The following is a 19,088-nucleotide window of genomic DNA, read 5'->3' on the forward strand; positions in this document are numbered from 1 at the left end:
CAGAGTTCTGTCGGGCCACCCGCCCGACATGGGCCCACTTTCAAACACTTCTCCCCCTTCCCCTCCCACCTGCTCTCCCGTCACTTCCTCTGACCGGCGCTGCTCCTTGGTTCCAGCGCCCAGCTTCTCTCCCACGCACCAACCCGCGCGTGGAAAGCGATCACCCCGTCCAGCATCCTCACGCCCATCCCCCTGGTTTCTTCTCAATGCCGGCAGGATCTCCCACCACAGGGATACAACGTACATCTCCCCTTCCACCCCAATCTCCAGCGAACTCGGCAAGAAGCCTCCGTTCATCCTAACCTTAATCCTTGCCCATTCCAAATCCTCTTTCCTTTCTGTTTGAGGATCAATTCCTACGAAACCGCCACACTCATCCCCCACTTTCCTCAGAACCGACGGCACCCACAACGAGATTGGGAGCCCCATGATCCTTACCCACGCATCTTTCCTCTCTTCATCCTCTGCAACGCATCCAAATCTCGGACTCCACATCTCCAAGCCCAAATGGAGTCCTCCCACTGATCTTTCCCCCGCGGCAAGGACCCACTTAGCTTCTTCCACCGTCTCAAATTCCATCAAAGCGCAGCCCTTTCCCAGTCTGGCCAGCCCTAACTTTCCTTTCAATCTCCACGCTCTTGCCGCTGTCCACCCCAGCCTCGATAGATCTTCTTCGCAAGCCGAATTAGGTTTCCATTTCCCTATCAGACAATGCTTCAGTCTGTTCACGTTGCTCCGTATGTCCTCCTCCTTCAGCTCTACTCTAACCCTTGCGGAGTCCCTTAACCCCGAGCCCCTGGCCACCTCTGCATATGACCTGCCCGACTCCCCTGGCCCTTGTTCCACTGCTTTTCCTTCGCGCCGAAATCCAGCCCACAAGAGGGACTCCATCAACGACACCCATCCTCCCTTTTCCCCTCTCCCTTTTGGTATACAAATCCCAAATCTCCTCTTTTCCTGATCCGTCACCCCAAGCGGATGAAACTCCCGGCCCTGTTAGTCTCTCTTACCAAAGAGTAGACCCTCCCTTTTTCCTTCCACCCTTTCTCCCATTTGCCATCTTTTCCGTCCTTCAAGCACTGTGTCAGCCCTTCTAAGAGTAGACCCACACTCGCCGGCCCTAGCCGGACCCAAGAAACTACCCCTCCCTTGCTCTCCGAGATAATGGCAAAGCTCTTACCATTTTTCTCCTCAGACACTATTTCAAACTCCTTTGATTCCACCACGAAGCTTTTTCTCTTCCTCTTCCCTCGATTCTCCGCCCTGCTATCCCCTTCTCCCTCTTCGCTCGCAGGATCGCCCACGCTCTCTCTCTCTCGCATTGTTATCCACTTTACACCCAATCATAAGCTTCCAAAGCCTCCAGATTATCCAATCCACCTATTGAGACTTGCTTTTATCCAAGTGAACTTTGAAGCACAGCATTGCTTTGGAACACAACATTTGGATAATAAGGGCTTACTATGTAGAAGACAAATTTAATTCAATTACTCTTTACCTATAAAAAAAAATGTAGAAAATGAGCGATGTAATAAGGTAAAATTTATGATGCGTATATCTTATAATGCCTTTCTTGATGGAATAAGCCAACACAAATCACCGTAGACACTAGAATGATGATGGGATATGGGAGGATGCTATAGATTTTTCCTTTCTCGAATGCCCTATTAGTTTAAAGGTGTTTGCTCAAACTATATGTTACCTCTCCTTGAGTTGATCCTCATATTCATTGGTTCGAATTTCAATGGACAAATCATCTAAAATTTCCTCAAAATTTGATGCTAATTTATTCGAAATTTATTGGAATTTCTCATGTTCATTGGCCAATCCATTAAAGGCATCCAAGGTTGGAACATTTGAAACAACAAGAAACATTGGTGCAAAATTTGAACATTATGGGGCTGAAAAATCTTAGATAATAGGGAAAATTGATGTGAAATCTAAAGTAAAGACATTTGGCACATCAACCAGCTGTGGAAGAACACCCCCATCATTCATAGCAACGACTTTTGATATCTTATCATCAATTCCTCCAATCTCCCCTTTGAAGATAAGTGTGTATGAAATAAGATTAACTTTCAAAGAAGGTGTTATCCTTGGTGATATATAATCTTTTTGTGAGATGATGGTAGCACTTATATCCCTTTTAAGTAAAGGAATATCCAAGAAAGACACACCTAAGATCTCTTGGATCAAGTCTATCTCTAGATTGTTTGGGAATGTGAATGAAAGAGACAAACCCAAGTGTTTTTTGAGGAAGGGATTCAATACCCTTAAAGTTAGGAAAAGACTTGGAGAGTACACAAATAAGAGATTGAAGTCAAAGACTTGAGAAGGCATTCAATTTATTAGGAATATAGCAATCAAAATGACTTCCCCTTAATACAATTTTGAATCATTCATTTGAAAAAGTAAAAGCACCTAGCAACTTCCAAGAGATGTCTATTTTTCCTCTCTACTACCCTTTTTGTTGAGGGGGTATCTACACATGAAGATTAATGCACAACACTTTCATTTTGAAGATAAGTGTCCCTCCCATTATCTAACCTTCAGGTATGGATTTTGGCACCAAATTGAGTAAAAACCAATTTATGGAATATTAGGGAAATGGAATTAACTTCATATTTGAAATTTAGAAGATAGACCCAAGTGGGTAGGAGTGTAGACATCAATGAAAGTAACAAACCATCTAGAACTCGAAATATTTGGTATTCTGGAGGGAACATCCAAAGGTATTAAACTAAAAGGAGAAAAAAAAAATCCATTTCTTATTGGAAAAGGCACATGGTGGTGTTTTACAAACTCATTAACCTGGCAGTGAAAATCCCATGCCAAACAATGCAGGAAACATTTTTTCCAAAAGAAAGAAAGGTGGGTGTCCCAACCATCTGTGTCATAATTATATTTGATCAACTTTTGAGGGATTATTAGTGGTAACAAGAGCTTGTGGAATAGGATCACTAATCTTCCAAAGTGTATTAAGGTGGTAGATCCACATTTACCCTTACCATGCTGTAATGTTACTAACAAATAAGAGATTACAAGAAAAGATTGGAACATGAAACACATTTTTCAAGGATAAAGGAGTAATGAAGAAAGTGTCATTTGGAACATGTAACGCATATTTCAAGGACAAAGGAGTAATGGAGATTATGCCTTGACTAACCATGGAAAAAAAGTTGAAAAATAATTGGAGTTACTTGTCATATGGTTGGTACCACTCGAATCTATGATCCAAATACTAGATAAAAAATCCTTATAGACACTTAAAGCTTTGATATTACTTGTTTGGACAAAAGAACATGAGGTAGTATTTGCAGTAGGACTTTGCGCATGTGTTTCAAGCTGGCTAAGAAGTGTTTTCAGCTTTTCAAAATGGTCCTTGTTGAGCAAAATAGTTTATTGTTTAGTGACTGGGATAGTTTCATGAGAAACATCAACAATGGCCACTTGATGCACCTATCTGGATCTTATGACATGTTTTCCTCCTCTACCACTCCCCCTTTTTACTTCCTAATGGAGGTTTGCCATGGAGTTTCCAGCAAGATTCATGTGTACGTCTTGGTTTATGACAATAATCACACCAAAGTGAATCTTTATCATTTGGTATCCTTCCTTCTCCTTTAGGTGCCATTGGCTTCAAATTTCCAACAGTAGTTAATGATAAATTTTTTAGAGTAAAGCCTCCAAGCATCACAACTCAACACCTCACTTCTCCAATCATGTAGGTATACACCTCTTTCATGGATGGAAGAGGTTGTTTCCCCAATATTTGGACTCTTACTTAATCTAATTCTGGATTAAGACCAGCCAAGAATTCAAATACACCCTCTTGCTCCATTATTTTCTCCACTATGGCAGTATCCACAACAGCTACATTTCTGTGTCAATAATAATTGCAGCCATAAACTTTGAAGTTTGTGGTAATATTCAATCAGAGCCCAACTTCCCTGCTTAATTAGCATGAATTTAACACTTCAACTCATATATTGTGCTGTCATTCTAATCTTTGAATAAGTTTGACTGACACATCCCAACTCTCTTTAGCAGTGGAGAGAAACAAATACATTTGGCTAATCTTCGACTACATGGAGTGCAGTAGCCAAGACATGATTGTTGAATTTTCCTCATCCCAAAATTCATATCTTAGATCATTGGAGCCAGGTTTTGATTTGGAACCTATGATATAGCCATCTTTCCTTTTTCATTTGATTAAAAGTTTAGTTGATTGGGACCATTGCAGGACATTCTGGCCATGGACTTTTTGAGTGGTGATTAGAGGATGATGTATTTTCAATGGGTTTTAGACATTTTGGGGAAATGAAGACAAAGTATCTAGTTTGTGGAGAAAATGAGTCTCAAACTCAAGGGAATTATAATGGGGAACTAAGTCACCAACAATTAATGCTAGTTTGGGAAGAAAAACAAGTGAACAATGAAGGTTGTTTATGACTGAGCAATGAAGTCTCTACGAATCATGGTCGTGTTAGACTTCCTTCTCTTATACCATGTTGGAAAAAAAAAGGTAATCTCCCTTGTATTCCATTGCATTTGGATTTACAATATATACAAAAAAAGGGTTGACAAGATCCCTTAAATTATGCAATCTGATTTCTAGGTTCCTATTATGGAATTTACCCATTTTGGCAGGCAAATCAGGGGTGGCAGTAGAGGATGGAGGATGGAGATATAGGAAGCATACAAGGAACAAGCAAAAGAAAATAAATCCAACAAATAAAGGCTAAGCCATGGTCTGCACAGAGCATCAAACCACCTCTAAATCAAGAAGTAGTTACAAGCTTGGCCAAAATATATCAGTGGTACTTCTCTATCAAGATGCAGCAACAACCAACCTTCTAACTTTGTCAATGACTTTATTGAAAGCACTTGCAGTAGATCCTTGATAGCTTCTTCTGACATCCCAAGAGACTTTAATTCTTTGGTAATCTCGTCTATGGGTATCTTTTCCATCTGTTTCCAAATTCACACCACCAGAAGAAAAAGGGAAAAATTATAGGATGAAAAAAACAGAGAAGGAAACATCAACAATCAGGAGGCGCATGCACAAATGTATACATACAAGCAATGAACAAAAGACTAATAAATAAGATGGCATAATCCTTTTGCAAGGAAGGCATCAATAAACTGAATTAAAAATTGTCATCCAATGAAAGAACACAGTTCAACGACCCCATCACAAACTCAGAATAATCTGATAAATGTTTTTTTTTTTGATAAGTAAACCAGAAATTCATTAAAGAAGAGGCAAAAAGTCACACAGCATACAGGTGGTATACAAGGCAGCTAAGGCCTCTAAAACAAAAAACCAAGAGAGACTCACCACCCCTTAAGTGGATGCTAACCACTCCAAAAAGCCTATAAAGAAGCAAGACTCCTCACCTTTATACAATCTAGCCCAGCTCCATAAATTACAAACAAAAAAATTCTTAGAATTTCTGAATATTCAACACACCCCCTCCTCAAGGCTAATCTATTCCTCTCCTTCCAAACTGTCCAAAAAATACACAACGGGATGAATTTCCAAACCTTTTTCCTTTTCTTCCTCACAAAAGTGCCCCTCCAGCTAATTAAGACCTCCTTTACAGTTTCTGGAAAGACCCACTTAACATCTACTAACCTAAGAACGATATCCCACAGGACTCTGACCACTATACAGTGTATAAGAATATGATTAACATTTTCTTCTTCACAATCACACAAAAAACAGCAATTTGGGAGTTGTAACCCTCTTTTCTGGAGCCTATCAAGAGTAAGCACGTTCCCTCACGTCGCCTCCCAAGCGAAGAAAGCGACTTTGGTTGGAACTCTATCCACCCAGATACACCTTGAAGGGAAAGCGGTGTCATTAGGATTCGCTAGCAGGCTATACGCTTCCTTGATCTTGAACTGTCCATTTCTTCCTCCCTTTCAAAAAACTGAGTCTTCCTCCAAAGAAGGCCTATGACCCGTCAAAACATGGATCAAATCCCCTACCATATCTAACTCCCAATTATTAAAGTCCCTTAAAAAAATTAGATTCCAACCTCCTTGACCAGAATTTTGGTCCCACATTTCCTCCACTGTTGCATTCCTATGAGCAGCCATGACAAAGAGGTGGGGGAAACAATGGGACAAAGCTGTACCAGTATGTTGGAAAACCAAAACTGATATGGAAAGAAATAACTTTGTAAAGCTGTAAATTAGCTATTAGTTGTCAATCTTTGTATTTTTAGGAAAGTAATTGTTAGGATATTTGTATTTTTAGGAAAGTAATTGTTAGGAGTAATTCTTTCCCTTTAATCAGTGATTTAGTTTCCAATTTGTATATGTTGTAAACTTTATAAAAGAATAATCTCAATGAAAGAATATTATTCTTGTGAAACCCTAATCTTCAAGTTGGATTCAGAGCTAGCAATTTGCTTGCCGAAATCCTCCTTCTTCCTCTCTTTCATTCCCTGTTCTCTCTGAAACCATGTCGGATATTTCAAACGAGTCCACTACTATTCCTCAACCTTTTCTGAACAATCCCAGCATCACTGATTCTTCAAAAATCAGTCCTACCACCTCAGAATCACACTTTGTCCAAATCACCACGATTCGCTTGAATGGTGACAACTTTCTGAGATGGTCTCAATCAGTTCGAATGTACATCAGAGGACGTGGAAAGATGGGCTACCTGATGGGTGAAAAAAAGGCTCCTGCAGTGGATGATCCGAACTATGCTATATGGGATGCTGCGAATTCCATGGTGATGACAAGGCTTGTGAATTCTATGGAAGAAGACATTAGCTCTAATTACATGTGCTATCCAACAGCACAAGAGCTTTGGGAGAATGTAAATCAAATGTATTCTGATTTAGGGAATCAATCATAGATCTTTGAATTAACCCTCAAACTCGGTGAGATACGACAAAGGGAGGAAAACGTCACAAAGTACTTCAACTCCTTGAAGCGGATCTGGCAAGACCCTAACCTATTCAACACCTATGAGTGGAAATCTGCCGAGGATGGACGTCATCATAAGAAGACCATGGAAGACAATCGGATCTTCAAGTTCTTGGCTGGCCTTAATGTCGAGTTTGATGAGGTAAAGGGGAGAATCATTGGAAGACAACCCCTGCCTTCAATTGGTGATGTTTTTTCAGAAGTTAGAAGAGAAGAGAATCGGAGGAATGTGATGCTGGGCAAGAAGGGACCTGGAGTTGCTATTGAAGGTTCGGCCTTGGTTACCACGGGTGGAGGCTGTAATAAAGCCGCTATGTTCAGCGCAAATCAGATGAAAGACCACGGGTTTGGTGTGATTTTTGCAACAAACCTCGCCATACCCGTGAGAACTGTTGGAAAATTAATGGGAAACCTGCAAATTGGAAAGGAAAAATAGGTGACAAACTAGGCCGACCCATTATTCCTACTACTAATGAGGCTGAGACCAGCCCCTTCACCACTGAGCAAATGGAGCATCTTCTCGCACTACTGAAATCCAACTCGTCATCTGGTACTTCTAGTGTTTCTGTGGCACACACAGGTAATGAATTATATGTTCTATCTTGTCGTTTTAAATCTACTCCATGGATAATCGATTCTGGAGCATCCAACCACATGACTAATTCCTCAAACATGTTTGAATCCTATTCACCATGTCCTGGAAATAAAAAGGTTCGGATAGCTGATGGTAATTTCTCACCTATTGCAGGAAAAGGTCTAATAAAAATCTCTGAGGGAATAGATCTTAAATCTGTTCTCCATGTTCCTAAACTTACTTGTAATCTCTTGTTTGTTAGCAAATTATCTAGAGATTCTAATTGTTGTGCTATCTTCTATGAATCCCATTGTATTTTTCAGGACCGGAGCTTGGAGAAGACGATTGGCAGTGCTAGGATGATCAATGGTCTCTATTATTTCAAGGATAATTTACCTAGTAATAAAATTGTTCAAGGACTAAGTAGTATTAGTTCTCTTTCTGTTCGTGATCAAATAATGGTTTGGCATTGCAGATTAGGTCATCCTAGTTTCTCTTATTTAAAACATTTATTTCCAGTGTTATTTTAAAAGGTTGATCATTTATCGTTTCAATGTGAAAGTTGTTTATTGGCAAAGAGCCAACGTAAAACTTACATTCCAAAACACTACTATGCATCAAAACCATTTTATCTTTTTCACAGTGATGTTTGGGGACCTTCAAAAGTAACCACAATTTCAGGAAAAAAATGGTTTGTGACCTTTATAGACGACCATACACGTCTTTGTTAGGTATATTTAATGAGGGAAAATTTTGAAGTCGAAAGGATTTTTAAAGAATTTTATAGAATGATTGAAAACCAATTTCAAACAAAAATCAGTATTTTGAGATCTAATAATGGGACTGAGTACTTTAATAAAGTTTTGGAAACCTTTTCAAACGAGAAAGGAATTTTACATCAATCCCCGTGTTCATATTAATAAAAGTTGAAAAAAAAGGATGAGAGATCCTTTCCACAAAATAAAAGAACTGATCAAAGTAGGACTACACTTCTCCACCATACAAGAAGAACTATACACATAGGCATACACATCTCACTTCGAATTCATTTCACTTATTTTTAACTCTTCTACATAAAGATTAGATTATTCGAAAATACATAAGTTTCTAATTAATATTTGTTGAATATAATGTAATCTTTCTTTCCTTTCTTAATATAGGTCACATATATGGTAGTTAGTTCAACCTAGCCTTGTATATATATTTCTCTATTGTAAGAAGTTAATAATATGAATGAGAATTAAGATTTTATCTCTCTCTCTTTCAACATGGTATCAAAGCCAAGGGAGAAAACTTTATTCTTTCTGGTTTACCTGTGTAATTAATTTCGGGAATCTGTTTAGTGACCGTGTTTCATTCCGATCACCTTTTTCATCTCCCAAAACTTTTCGGTCAGCCATATCGTGGTCAGAAAACCCTTATCATTGTCAACATTTTTCCGACGATATTTTCCGGAGATATTTCCGACTTTTTTTTTTTTCCGGCGATATTTTTCGACACCGACCACATCATCAGGAGTGCAAAGAAAAGATCTGCAACTTTTCTCAAAACATCGGAGCCAAAAAACCGATCCACGGGCCTCCCAAGCCCCATTTTTCTTCGGTGGCCTGAATCCCACGCACTAGCGCGTGAGGGCGCGTGGCCCACTTTCTGGTGTCGAGCTTCTACCACCAGGCTCGTCCGGTGCCGTCTTGCACTTCTAAGCCTCGGTCAGTCCTCTCCGAACCCTGCTTCTCCATTTTTTTTTTGGCATTTCCGCCTCTGCAGGTCTTCTTTCAGCCTCCTTGGGCCTCTGACGGCAGTTCCCTTCCTTAGCCGAGACCTGTATGTGCCTTGGGAAGGCCTCTTCTTCATCTCCAATCACTTTTCTCCTTTGTTTGGGTCTCAACATACCAGGTTCTTCTTCCACAGTTGTGATCCGACCTCCCTTTAGGGCTCTCTTTGATCCAAACGTGATTCAATCTCAGGTGAAGTGGATATGGCGACTAAAAATCCTATTTTTACATCAGTCATCTCTGGATCTCCTACTATCACATCGGAAAAATTGATTGGTAGTGAGAATTATCTCTCCTGGTCAGCATCCATGGAACTCTGGTTTATGGGACAAGGTTATGAGGATCATCTTGTTACACCTGAGGATGCTATACCTAATGTTGACAAAGTGCAATGGAAGAAAATCGATGCACAATTTTGCAGCGTATTATGGCAATCTGTTGATCCCAAAATTTTACATCATCTTCGTGCCTACAAAACCTGCTTTAAATTTGGACTCAGCCTAAAGGATTATACACGATTGATATTCAATGATTTTATAAGGTGGTTTCTGATATTGTTCATGTGAGACAGCTAGACATGGATCTGTCTACTTATATTAGCCGGATTGCGTCTCTTAAGGAGGAGTTCTTAACTTTGATGCCCTTCACTAATGGTGTTGAAGCTCAACAAATACAGACTGACAAGTTCTTTATGGTGTTAGCCCTCATTGGCCTCCCTCCAGATCTTGAGTCTATCCGAGATCAGATTCTTGCTAGTCCATCAGTACCATCATTGGATGATGTGTTCGCTCGTCTCTTACACCTCTCCTCTACTCAGACCTTGTCGACTGATGGTCCTTCAGATTACTCTGTGTTAGCCTCTCAGACTAACTCTCGAGGAGGACGTAGTGGCAATCAAGGTCGAGGACAACGTCCTCAGTGCACCTATTGTAATAAGCTTGGTCACACTCGAGATCGTTGCTATCAGTTACATGGACGGCCTCCTCGCACTACCCACATTGCTCAGTCATCTGATCCTCTACTATCTCGACCTGACTCCGCTGCGAGCTCCACATCTCAGAGTATCACCCTTACTGGTAGTGATTATGATGCATATCTCCGATATCAGGCAGCCACATCAGCTTCTGTTGCTTCTGTCACCTTCTTTGAGGACTCTCCATTCTTCTCATCCTCTTAATATCTTCCCATTTCTGAAGTATTGTCACTTCCCTATATATCCCTCCCTTCAGATGCGCTCTCTCGTCCTCTTCAGGTTTATCATCGTCGACATCATGTTGTTGCTCCTCCTCTCTCTTCAGCTAAGGTACCTGATGACTCACCTCCCGTCCCACTGATTTCTCCTACCTTGGCCCTGTCATCTACTGATCATTTGCCTATTGCTCTTCGAAAAGGTAATCGATCTACTCGTAATCCTCATCCTATTTATAATTTTTTTAAGCTACCATCGATTATCCTCATCCTATTTTCTCTTTGTCTCTACTTTATCCTCTGTTTCTCTTCCTAAGAGCACTAGTGAGGCACTTTCTCATCCTGGGTGGCGACAGGCAATGGTTGATGAAATGGCTGCTCTGCACTCCAATGGCACATGGGATCTTGTTTCTTTACCTTCTGGTAAATCTACAGTTGGATGTCGTTGGGTTTACACTATTCAAGTTGGTCCTGATGGTCAGGTTGATCGCCTTAAAGCCTGCTTGGTTGCTAAAGGTGATACTTAGATTTATGGTTGTGACTATGGTGACACCTTCTCTCCTGTTGCCAAGACTGCTTCTGTTCGCTTATTTCTCTCCATGGCAGCTATGTGTCATTGGTCTCTTTATCAGTTGGATATTAAGAATGCTTTCCTTCATGGTGAACTTCTCGAGGAAGTGTATATGGAGCAACCACCTGGTTTTGTTGCTCAGGGGGAGTCTGGTTTAGTGTGCAAGTTACGCCGCTCTCTATATGGCTTGAAACAATCTCCTCGAGCATGGTTTGGGCGTTTTAGTTCAGTTGTTCAAGAGTTTGGAATGTTTCGGAGTGAAGCAGATCATTCAGTTTTCTATCATCATAACTCTTCGAGCCAGTGCATCTATTTGGTAGTTTAAGTGGATGACATTGTCATTACAAGCAGTGATCAGGATGGTATCCAAAGACTAAAGTAACACTTTTTCAACCACTTTCAAACCAAAGACTTGGGCAAATTCAAGTACTTTCTGGGACTTGAAATAGCTTAATCCAGTTCAGGTGTGGTTATGTCACGAAGAAACAAGTATGTTAGAATGTAAACCTGTTGACACTCCTATGTATCCAAATGTCAAACTTGTACCAGGACAGGGGGAGCCTCTAAGAGATCCTGGGAGATATCGACGACTTGTAGGCAAACTGAACTACCTCACCATCACTCGGCCAGACATCTCTTTTCATGTGAGTGTGGTTAGTCAATTTCTACAGTCACCATGTGACAACCATTGGGATGCTGTGATCCGCATTCTTCAATATATTAAAGGAACACCAGGTCAAGGTATGTTGTATGAAGACAGGGGTCATACCCAAATTGTTGGTTACACAGATGCAAACTGGGCTAGTTCACCCTCAGATAGGCATTCCACCTCAGGGTATTGTGTTTTTATTAGAGGTAACTTAATATCCTGGAAGAGTAAAAAACAAAATGTAGTGGTCAAATCAAGCACCGAAGCTGAGTATCGAGTTATGGCTTTGGCAACATGTGAACTCATATGGTTGAGGCAACTTCTTCAGGAATTGGGATTTGGAAAAGATTAACAGATAAAGCTAGTCTGTGACAATCAGGCCACATTACATATTGCATCCAATCCAGTCTTTCATGAAAGGACCAAGCATATTGAAGTTGACTGTCACTTCATTAGAAAGAAGATCGCATCAGGGTGTGTTGCTACAAGTTTTGTTAATTCAAATGATCAACTAATAGACATCTTCACTAAATCTCTCAGAGGTCCTAGGATTAAATACATTTGTAACAAGCTTGGTGCATATGACATATATGCTCCAGCTTGAGGGGGAGTGTTGAATATAATGTATTTATAGTGTACAATCTTTCTTTCCTTTCTTAATATAAGTCACATATATGGTAGTTAGTTCAACCTAGCCTTGTATTTATATTTCTCTATCGTAAGAAGTTAATAATATGAATGAGAATTAAGGTTTTCTCTCTCTCTCTTTCAACAATATTAATTTCATTTTATTTTATTTTGTCCTTTCAATAGTAAAATGAAACAAAAGAAAGTCACTTTCCTTAGCTTTTTTTTTTCTTTCTTTAGTATTTTTTTAAGAACAAAACCTAGTCTTAAAGACGGAGAAAAAGAATAACCAAATTTTTTAGATAGTTGAACTTCCATTAAAGAGATAATTTGAAATAGAAAATTGAACCTTTGCCCATAGGTTCAAATTTAGCAATCGAAGAACTAATACTCCTGGAAGAGGAAGTTATACTCCTAATAGAGATGCGCATGGTTCACTTTAGGTCAGCTTTTAACCAACGCGAGAACAGATCCAAGCTAATCGGTTTTAGCTTAGGACTAATTTATTTATCGACTGAAACCAACCCAATTTAACATTGATTCAATTTGACTTGGTTTGGTTTATTCAATTTGGGGCCAACATTTTTTGGAAAAATGGTAGGCATAGATTTACTTAAAAACTGTAAAGGATAAGTTAGAGTAAAGAATATTCTAGCCAATAAAATTGAAATTTTTGAAAAAAAAAACAACTTGATTCAATTTGTTTTGGTTCTTTTGAGTTCACCAATTTGCCCCTTTTTCGGCCCCACCCCTTTGCTTTTACTTGGTGCAAGTTTAACAAAATTCACTAACAGACCTTTATACAAAACTTACTTCTATAGACATTTTTTGATAGGAAACAACAAATATATTTATTGAAAGAATAAGAAGTACAAAAGAAGGATGAGGAATCCTCCCACCAAAGATAAAACTAAACAACACAATAAAAGAACAAGAAACTATACTTTGAAAACTACGAACAAACTCTCTTGGCTAGACCATCCTGTTGGAGCTACATACTGCTAGCCTATCTATTTGTAAGACGTTAAGGGGAATGCCCTTAAAAACCGCGAAACAATAAGCTCAAAGAGAAGCTAGCAAGTGAATGGAATCCCATAAATTCTCTGAATTCCTAACTTTGTCCTCAAATATCGTAGCATTTCTTTCCCGCCACACAACCGAAATTAAAGCAATGCACGCATTTTGCCACAAAACTATCCCTCTTTTGGAAGTGCCAAAACCTTTATAATTGATAGACATCATATCTGAAATGCTTCTCGGAGGAACCCAATCCATCTTAGCTAGCTGAAATAATTTGTACCACAACCCCATAGACAAGGAACAATGTAGGAAAAGATGATCTGTTGATTCTCCTTGCTTCATGCACAACTTACAAATGTCAGGACTAAGAGCTTTGTAGGGTCTTCTCAATTGTAGCAAGTCATTAGTGTTTACCTTCTTGTGTGTCACTAACCAGACAAAGGACTTGACTTTGAAAGGGACTTGAGAATTCCATACAAACTTAGTAGGAAAACAAGGAGATAAATCGGGCACTTGGGACAAGGCTATAAAGAAAGACTTGACTGTAAACAATCCTGAAGAAGATAAAGACCAAGATCTCGCATCTGAAGCCGAGGTGGATAAATGCATACAATCAAGAGATCGCATGAGGCATTCTAGATCTTCTATCTCAGAATCGGAAAGATTACGACGGAAATTAAAGTTCCAAGAGAAAGGACAAGCAGAACCGAGAATCGAAAAAATAGGACTATTTTTATTCGTGACTATTCGATATAGTCTTGGATATTGGGATTTCAAAGGCTGGTCCCCCACCACAAATCTTCCCAAAAGCGAATTCTTTCCTCATCTCCTACCACAAACCGAGTATGCTTGAAAAAATCCTAAAAGACTTGTGCAATAGTCTTCCAAGGACAACGATGTGACCATCTAACTAAAGTGTTGGCATCCCAACCATTTGTATGTGTCCCATAAATGCTTAGAATGACTTGATGCCACAGAGTTGTACTCTCCCTAGGATATCTCCACAACCACTTCCCTAAAAGAGTGAGATTCCTTAAAGAAATCTTCCCAAACCCCAAACCCCTTTTTACCCTCGGCTTACACACTACATCCCAACTAACAAGATGATCTCTTTTACCTTCCCCAACCCTTGACCAAAGGAAATCCCTTTGCAATCTCTCAATTTTTGCAGCCACTGAAACGGGAATCTTAAACAGAGAGAGAAAGTAGCTAGGAATGTAGGAAAGGCAAGAGTGGATAAGAGTTATCCTACTTCCGAAAGATAAGTAAGTCTTTTGTCACCCGTCTAATCTCCTTGAGATTCTCTCAATCACTAGATACCAAAATCTGCAAGCAATTGGGTTCCCTCCCAAAGGAAGACCCAGGTAGAGTATGAGTCAATCAAAAGTCTTACAATCAAGCAACAAGGCTAGCTTAGAGAGATGATTCTGATCAAAGTTGATGCCAGAAAGATTACTCTTGTCAAGATTGACCTTAAGCCCAAAAATTTGCCCAAGCACTTAAGAGTTTGCAATTCTTCCGCGCAAGAGTTAGAAAAGAAGATGGTGTCATCTGCAAATTGCAGATGGGACACCCTAGTTCTATTCCTACCTACCCTGAAACCCTCCAACAAACTTCTTTCCTCAGCTCTCAACATCATTCTACTCAACACATCTGCGACAATAGTGAACAGAAAAGGAGATAAAGAGTCACCTTGCCTTAATCCTCTAGAAGCCTTGACCCACCCTTTAGCATTTCCATTCACTAGCCAAATAAAAAAAGAAGACGAAGAAAAAAGAGAAGAATTTGAGATTGCTCCAAAAAATTGATGTTTCTTTCTTCTTCATTTTCTTCATTAATTTCCTCCAACATATTGTGGAAATCTATAGAACATGTTTAGCGACAATTCTATGATCAACTGAGGCATAGTTTGGAGAGAGGGAAAGAGTCCATCATTATAGTCAATAAAATTCAGTCCCATCTGGAATTTTTTAACTCCATAGAATAAAAGAATTAATAGATGAAATCTAATGAAAAGTTAAAAAGGCAATTGGCAAAGTGTTTACAGTAAGCATAAGAGATTTTAGCTATCAAGCATTTTCTCCCAAATTGAGATTAGTTCATGGAAGTCAGATTAAGTTTGAATCCCTGTATGGACAAGCAGCCTTTATGGGGATACTAAGCTTCCATATGGTATTTTTATTTGGAATCTGATGTCCACTTTAATTCAGGTTTTCAAGATGGTAACCTATACAAAAATAGAGTCCATTTCAGTATTCTTTTCAAATGCATTTTTAAAAGAATTATCAAGGACTGGAGCATCTTTAAAAGATTAGATGCATTAGTTTACGAAAAATATGAGAAGCCATGATTTAGAAGAACAGAAACAAAATTTAACTGCATGTCAACGCCTGCAACTTCAAAAAACTAACCTTGTCTATGATGACACAAACTTTTCCAAACAAGTTTTCAGGAATGGAGTAGCACCTCAATACTTCTTGTAAAACCTGTAAAGAATGGAAAAGGACACATATGATAGAACTGTACAATTCCCAAAAAAATTGCACAAACAAAATATAAAAATTGTCAACTGCAGGGAAAGAATGAGCACTGTTGGAAAAGGCACAGCATAAAATAATGGATTTGCTGGCACATGTTGGAAAGTAAAGGTACATGCAGCTTTTTATTTTGAAAGTTCAATAATCATGGTTCCTATTGCTCTTCCTGACAAAGCTGAAAACAACCATATCATAGCATATTGAAAAGCATCTACAATAAAGTATATACAATAGATAGTATGATATGCATGGTTGTTGGCAAATGAGAATTATTAAAAGGGCCAATCAAGGAAAGAAGCACACACGTAGGAGACAGAAAGTACACATCAAAAAAGTAAAAGACCGCAACCAACAACCACAACCACATTCTAAATACTTAGAGCACAAGCACTCAATGAAGTCTATCAAGGACGAGGACCCAACTTGAACATCATCTTGTAGAGTCCTTCAAGACCATTAGTGTAGGTTCCAAATAAGGGAATCCTTAAGAGATTGATCCGAATGTTGCACCTCTTCAAAGGTTCTTCAATTACACTCCCATCAAATTGTCCAGAATGGGAAAAAAGGAGTAGTTCTCTAAGCCTGCCTTCCTTTTTTACCCACAAAACTCTCATGATAACCTATTAACAATTCTTTCACTGAAGAAGGAAGAACCCACAAGATGCCAAATAAGGAAAACCAAAAGTGTTGTGGCACTCTCAGCTTTCCCACAATGGATAAGGAGATGGTTTACTGATTCTTCTACATTTTTACACATATGACAATAACTCACCAAAATCCGTTTTTGTCTTTTGAGTTGGTCCATGGTTAAAATCCTTCCCCAAGCAGCCTCCACACAAAGAAACCCACTTTAATAGGAGCCCAAGAGCCCCACACTATCTTAGAAAGGAAAGACTCTTCTTCTTCCAATTCTAAGGACAAAAAAAAGTCTTCACTAAAAATTCCCCACTCTTACTAGCTTTCCACACCATTGTATCTTTCTCCCTATCACTCCTTCCTAACACATGTAGCTCTCAAAGCAGCTCCTCAACATCATTCATCTCTCAATCTTGGAAATATCTTAAGAAGCATAGGTTACACAAGACCAACCTGCCCTCTATCACCCAAACATCATCCAACCAAGCTTCCTTGGAAGCTTCAAAAGAGAATAGAGATGGAAAAGAGCCCTTTAAGGAACATCACCATACCACACACCACGCCAAAGTTTGATTCTTCCCTCATTGCCTAATTCAAACCTTGTCGTAGGCTTAAAAATTCCCCATCCTTTTCTTCTCACCTTCCACAAGTCAATACCACACCCTTCCCAATCCAAGAGTGCCATTCTCAAGGCCCTTCCTTAGACTTTCCCAGCTCCAAACGATATCTCTCTCCATAGCAAATTTCTAATACCATCTTCCTAATTAGTCTTTATTAAGAATGAACAACTCCTTGATATCTAGACCCTCATTCTTTTTATCTTTGCATATCGACGATCAATGCATTAGATGAGGTTTATTCTCAAAAGCCTTAGCCCTCCCCCTCATCGGATATCCCTTTGAATTTTCTCTAATCTTAATGCTATTAACTTAGAAATAACAAAAAGGGACATGAGGCATATTGGCAGGCTCTTAAGAGTGTTTTTTAGAAAATTGACACTCCCATCCTTAAGGGGTATCACCTATATCATAGTATTAGTCTTTTGGTATCACCTAGGTCTTTATCTTCTTCAGGTTTATTTACAGTGAAGTCTTTCTTTGTGGTCTTATCTAATCATTTTGACCCAGTTCCTCTCCTTCCTACTAATTTTGTTTGGAAATCTCATGTCCCTCTTAATGTTAAGTCATTTGTTTAGTTAGTAGCACAGAAGGAGGTGAACACCAATGACATACCACAGCTGAGGAAATCTACAAAGCCCTCAGTCTTGATGTTTGTATGTTGTGTATGGAGTGTGGAGAATCAGTCGATCATCTTTTTTTGCATTGTTCTTTGACTATGGGGTTGTGGCACAGATTATTTGGATTGGCTAAGTTAGGCTAGGTTCCTCTAAGGAGTATTTGCATATGATAACCATTGCAAATAAGGGAATGGGAAACTCCAATGGAGGATTGGTACTATGGCAAAATGCATGTATGGCTTTGAATTAGGTTGTGTGGCATGAAAGAAATACGAAAATTTTTTAGGATAAGGCAAGGACTTCAAAGGCTCTTTGAGATACTATTCATTTCTTTGCTTCCTTTTGGACATCTTGCATCACAACTTTCAAGGGCATTCCTCTTAATATGATCCAATTTGATTGGTCGTTGGTGTGTAGGTCCAAAAGTGTGAGCTAGTAAGAGAGGTTGTTTTGTGTAATTGCCTCACAAAGTATAGGTTTATTTAGTATTTTGGAGGTGTCATTTGTTTAGTTCTTTGTTTTTGAGAGGATTTCTCATCCTTCCTTTATTCCTTTTAATCCTTATTTAATATATTAATATGTTGTTTCTCATCAAAAGAAAAAAAAAAAAAAAAATGAAGCAACCCTTACTTGCCCTTCTCAAGAGAATGCTAAATGTCTTTATCACAAAAACAAAAAACTCCTCCCTATCTCAAACCCCTTGAGTTCTGAAAAAATCCAAAAGGTGAACCATTAACCAAAATTGAAAACCTTACAATTAAATCTAAAACTAAATCCATTCAATCTATTCTTATTTAAAGCCCATTTTGTGCATCACCTCTAAAAAATGCTCCAATTTACTTAGTCGTATGCTTTTTCAATGTCTAACTTACAAAGAACTCCCTTTCTGTGACTCCTCAATCTCAAACCATTACTCTTATCAGTAATAAGAATCATATCTAGGATTTGCCTCTCTTCTACAAATACATTCTAAGAATTTGACACCACTTTCCCAATCACTTGTTTCAACCCATTACCAAAGCCATAGCTAAACTTTTATACAAATTACCCATAAGGTTAATGGGTTAGAAGTCCTTTGGACTTTTCTCAAACGTATTCCCAACAAAAAAATCCGTAAGACCCAAAACCTCCTCCTTAACAAAGTCCCAAAATTTGTGTCAAAATGCCAAAGAAAAAACATCTTATCTAGGAACTTTATCCTTATACAACCTTAGAAGGGTATCATCAATCTCCTCCTTAGTGATGTTATGTTGATGGCCCTAGTTAGAATTTTAAAGGCGAGTAGAGTCTTAGAATTGGGTACTCTGGAAGCAATAAGAGTAGCCAAAA

At 39.0% G+C, this 19,088-nt stretch overlaps 1 protein-coding gene across 1 annotated transcript in view; it reads right to left on the reverse strand.

Annotated features, from left to right (window-relative positions):
• The window catches only part of LOC117920356 (histidine--tRNA ligase, chloroplastic/mitochondrial-like), a 47,742-nt gene that overhangs the window by 11,597 nt on the left and 17,057 nt on the right, over positions 1–19,088 (reverse strand). Inside the window, exons 6-7 of the mRNA XM_034837825.1 lie at positions 15,761–15,835; positions 4,854–4,971 (exon numbers count right to left, since the gene is read on the reverse strand). Of these exons, the coding sequence (XP_034693716.1) occupies positions 4,854–4,971; positions 15,761–15,835 (193 nt within the window). The remainder of the gene's footprint in view (positions 1–4,853; positions 4,972–15,760; positions 15,836–19,088) is intronic.

Source organism: Vitis riparia, chromosome 8 (assembly GCF_004353265.1).
Source record: "Vitis riparia cultivar Riparia Gloire de Montpellier isolate 1030 chromosome 8, EGFV_Vit.rip_1.0, whole genome shotgun sequence".
Classification (NCBI taxonomy): domain Eukaryota; kingdom Viridiplantae; phylum Streptophyta; class Magnoliopsida; order Vitales; family Vitaceae; genus Vitis; species Vitis riparia.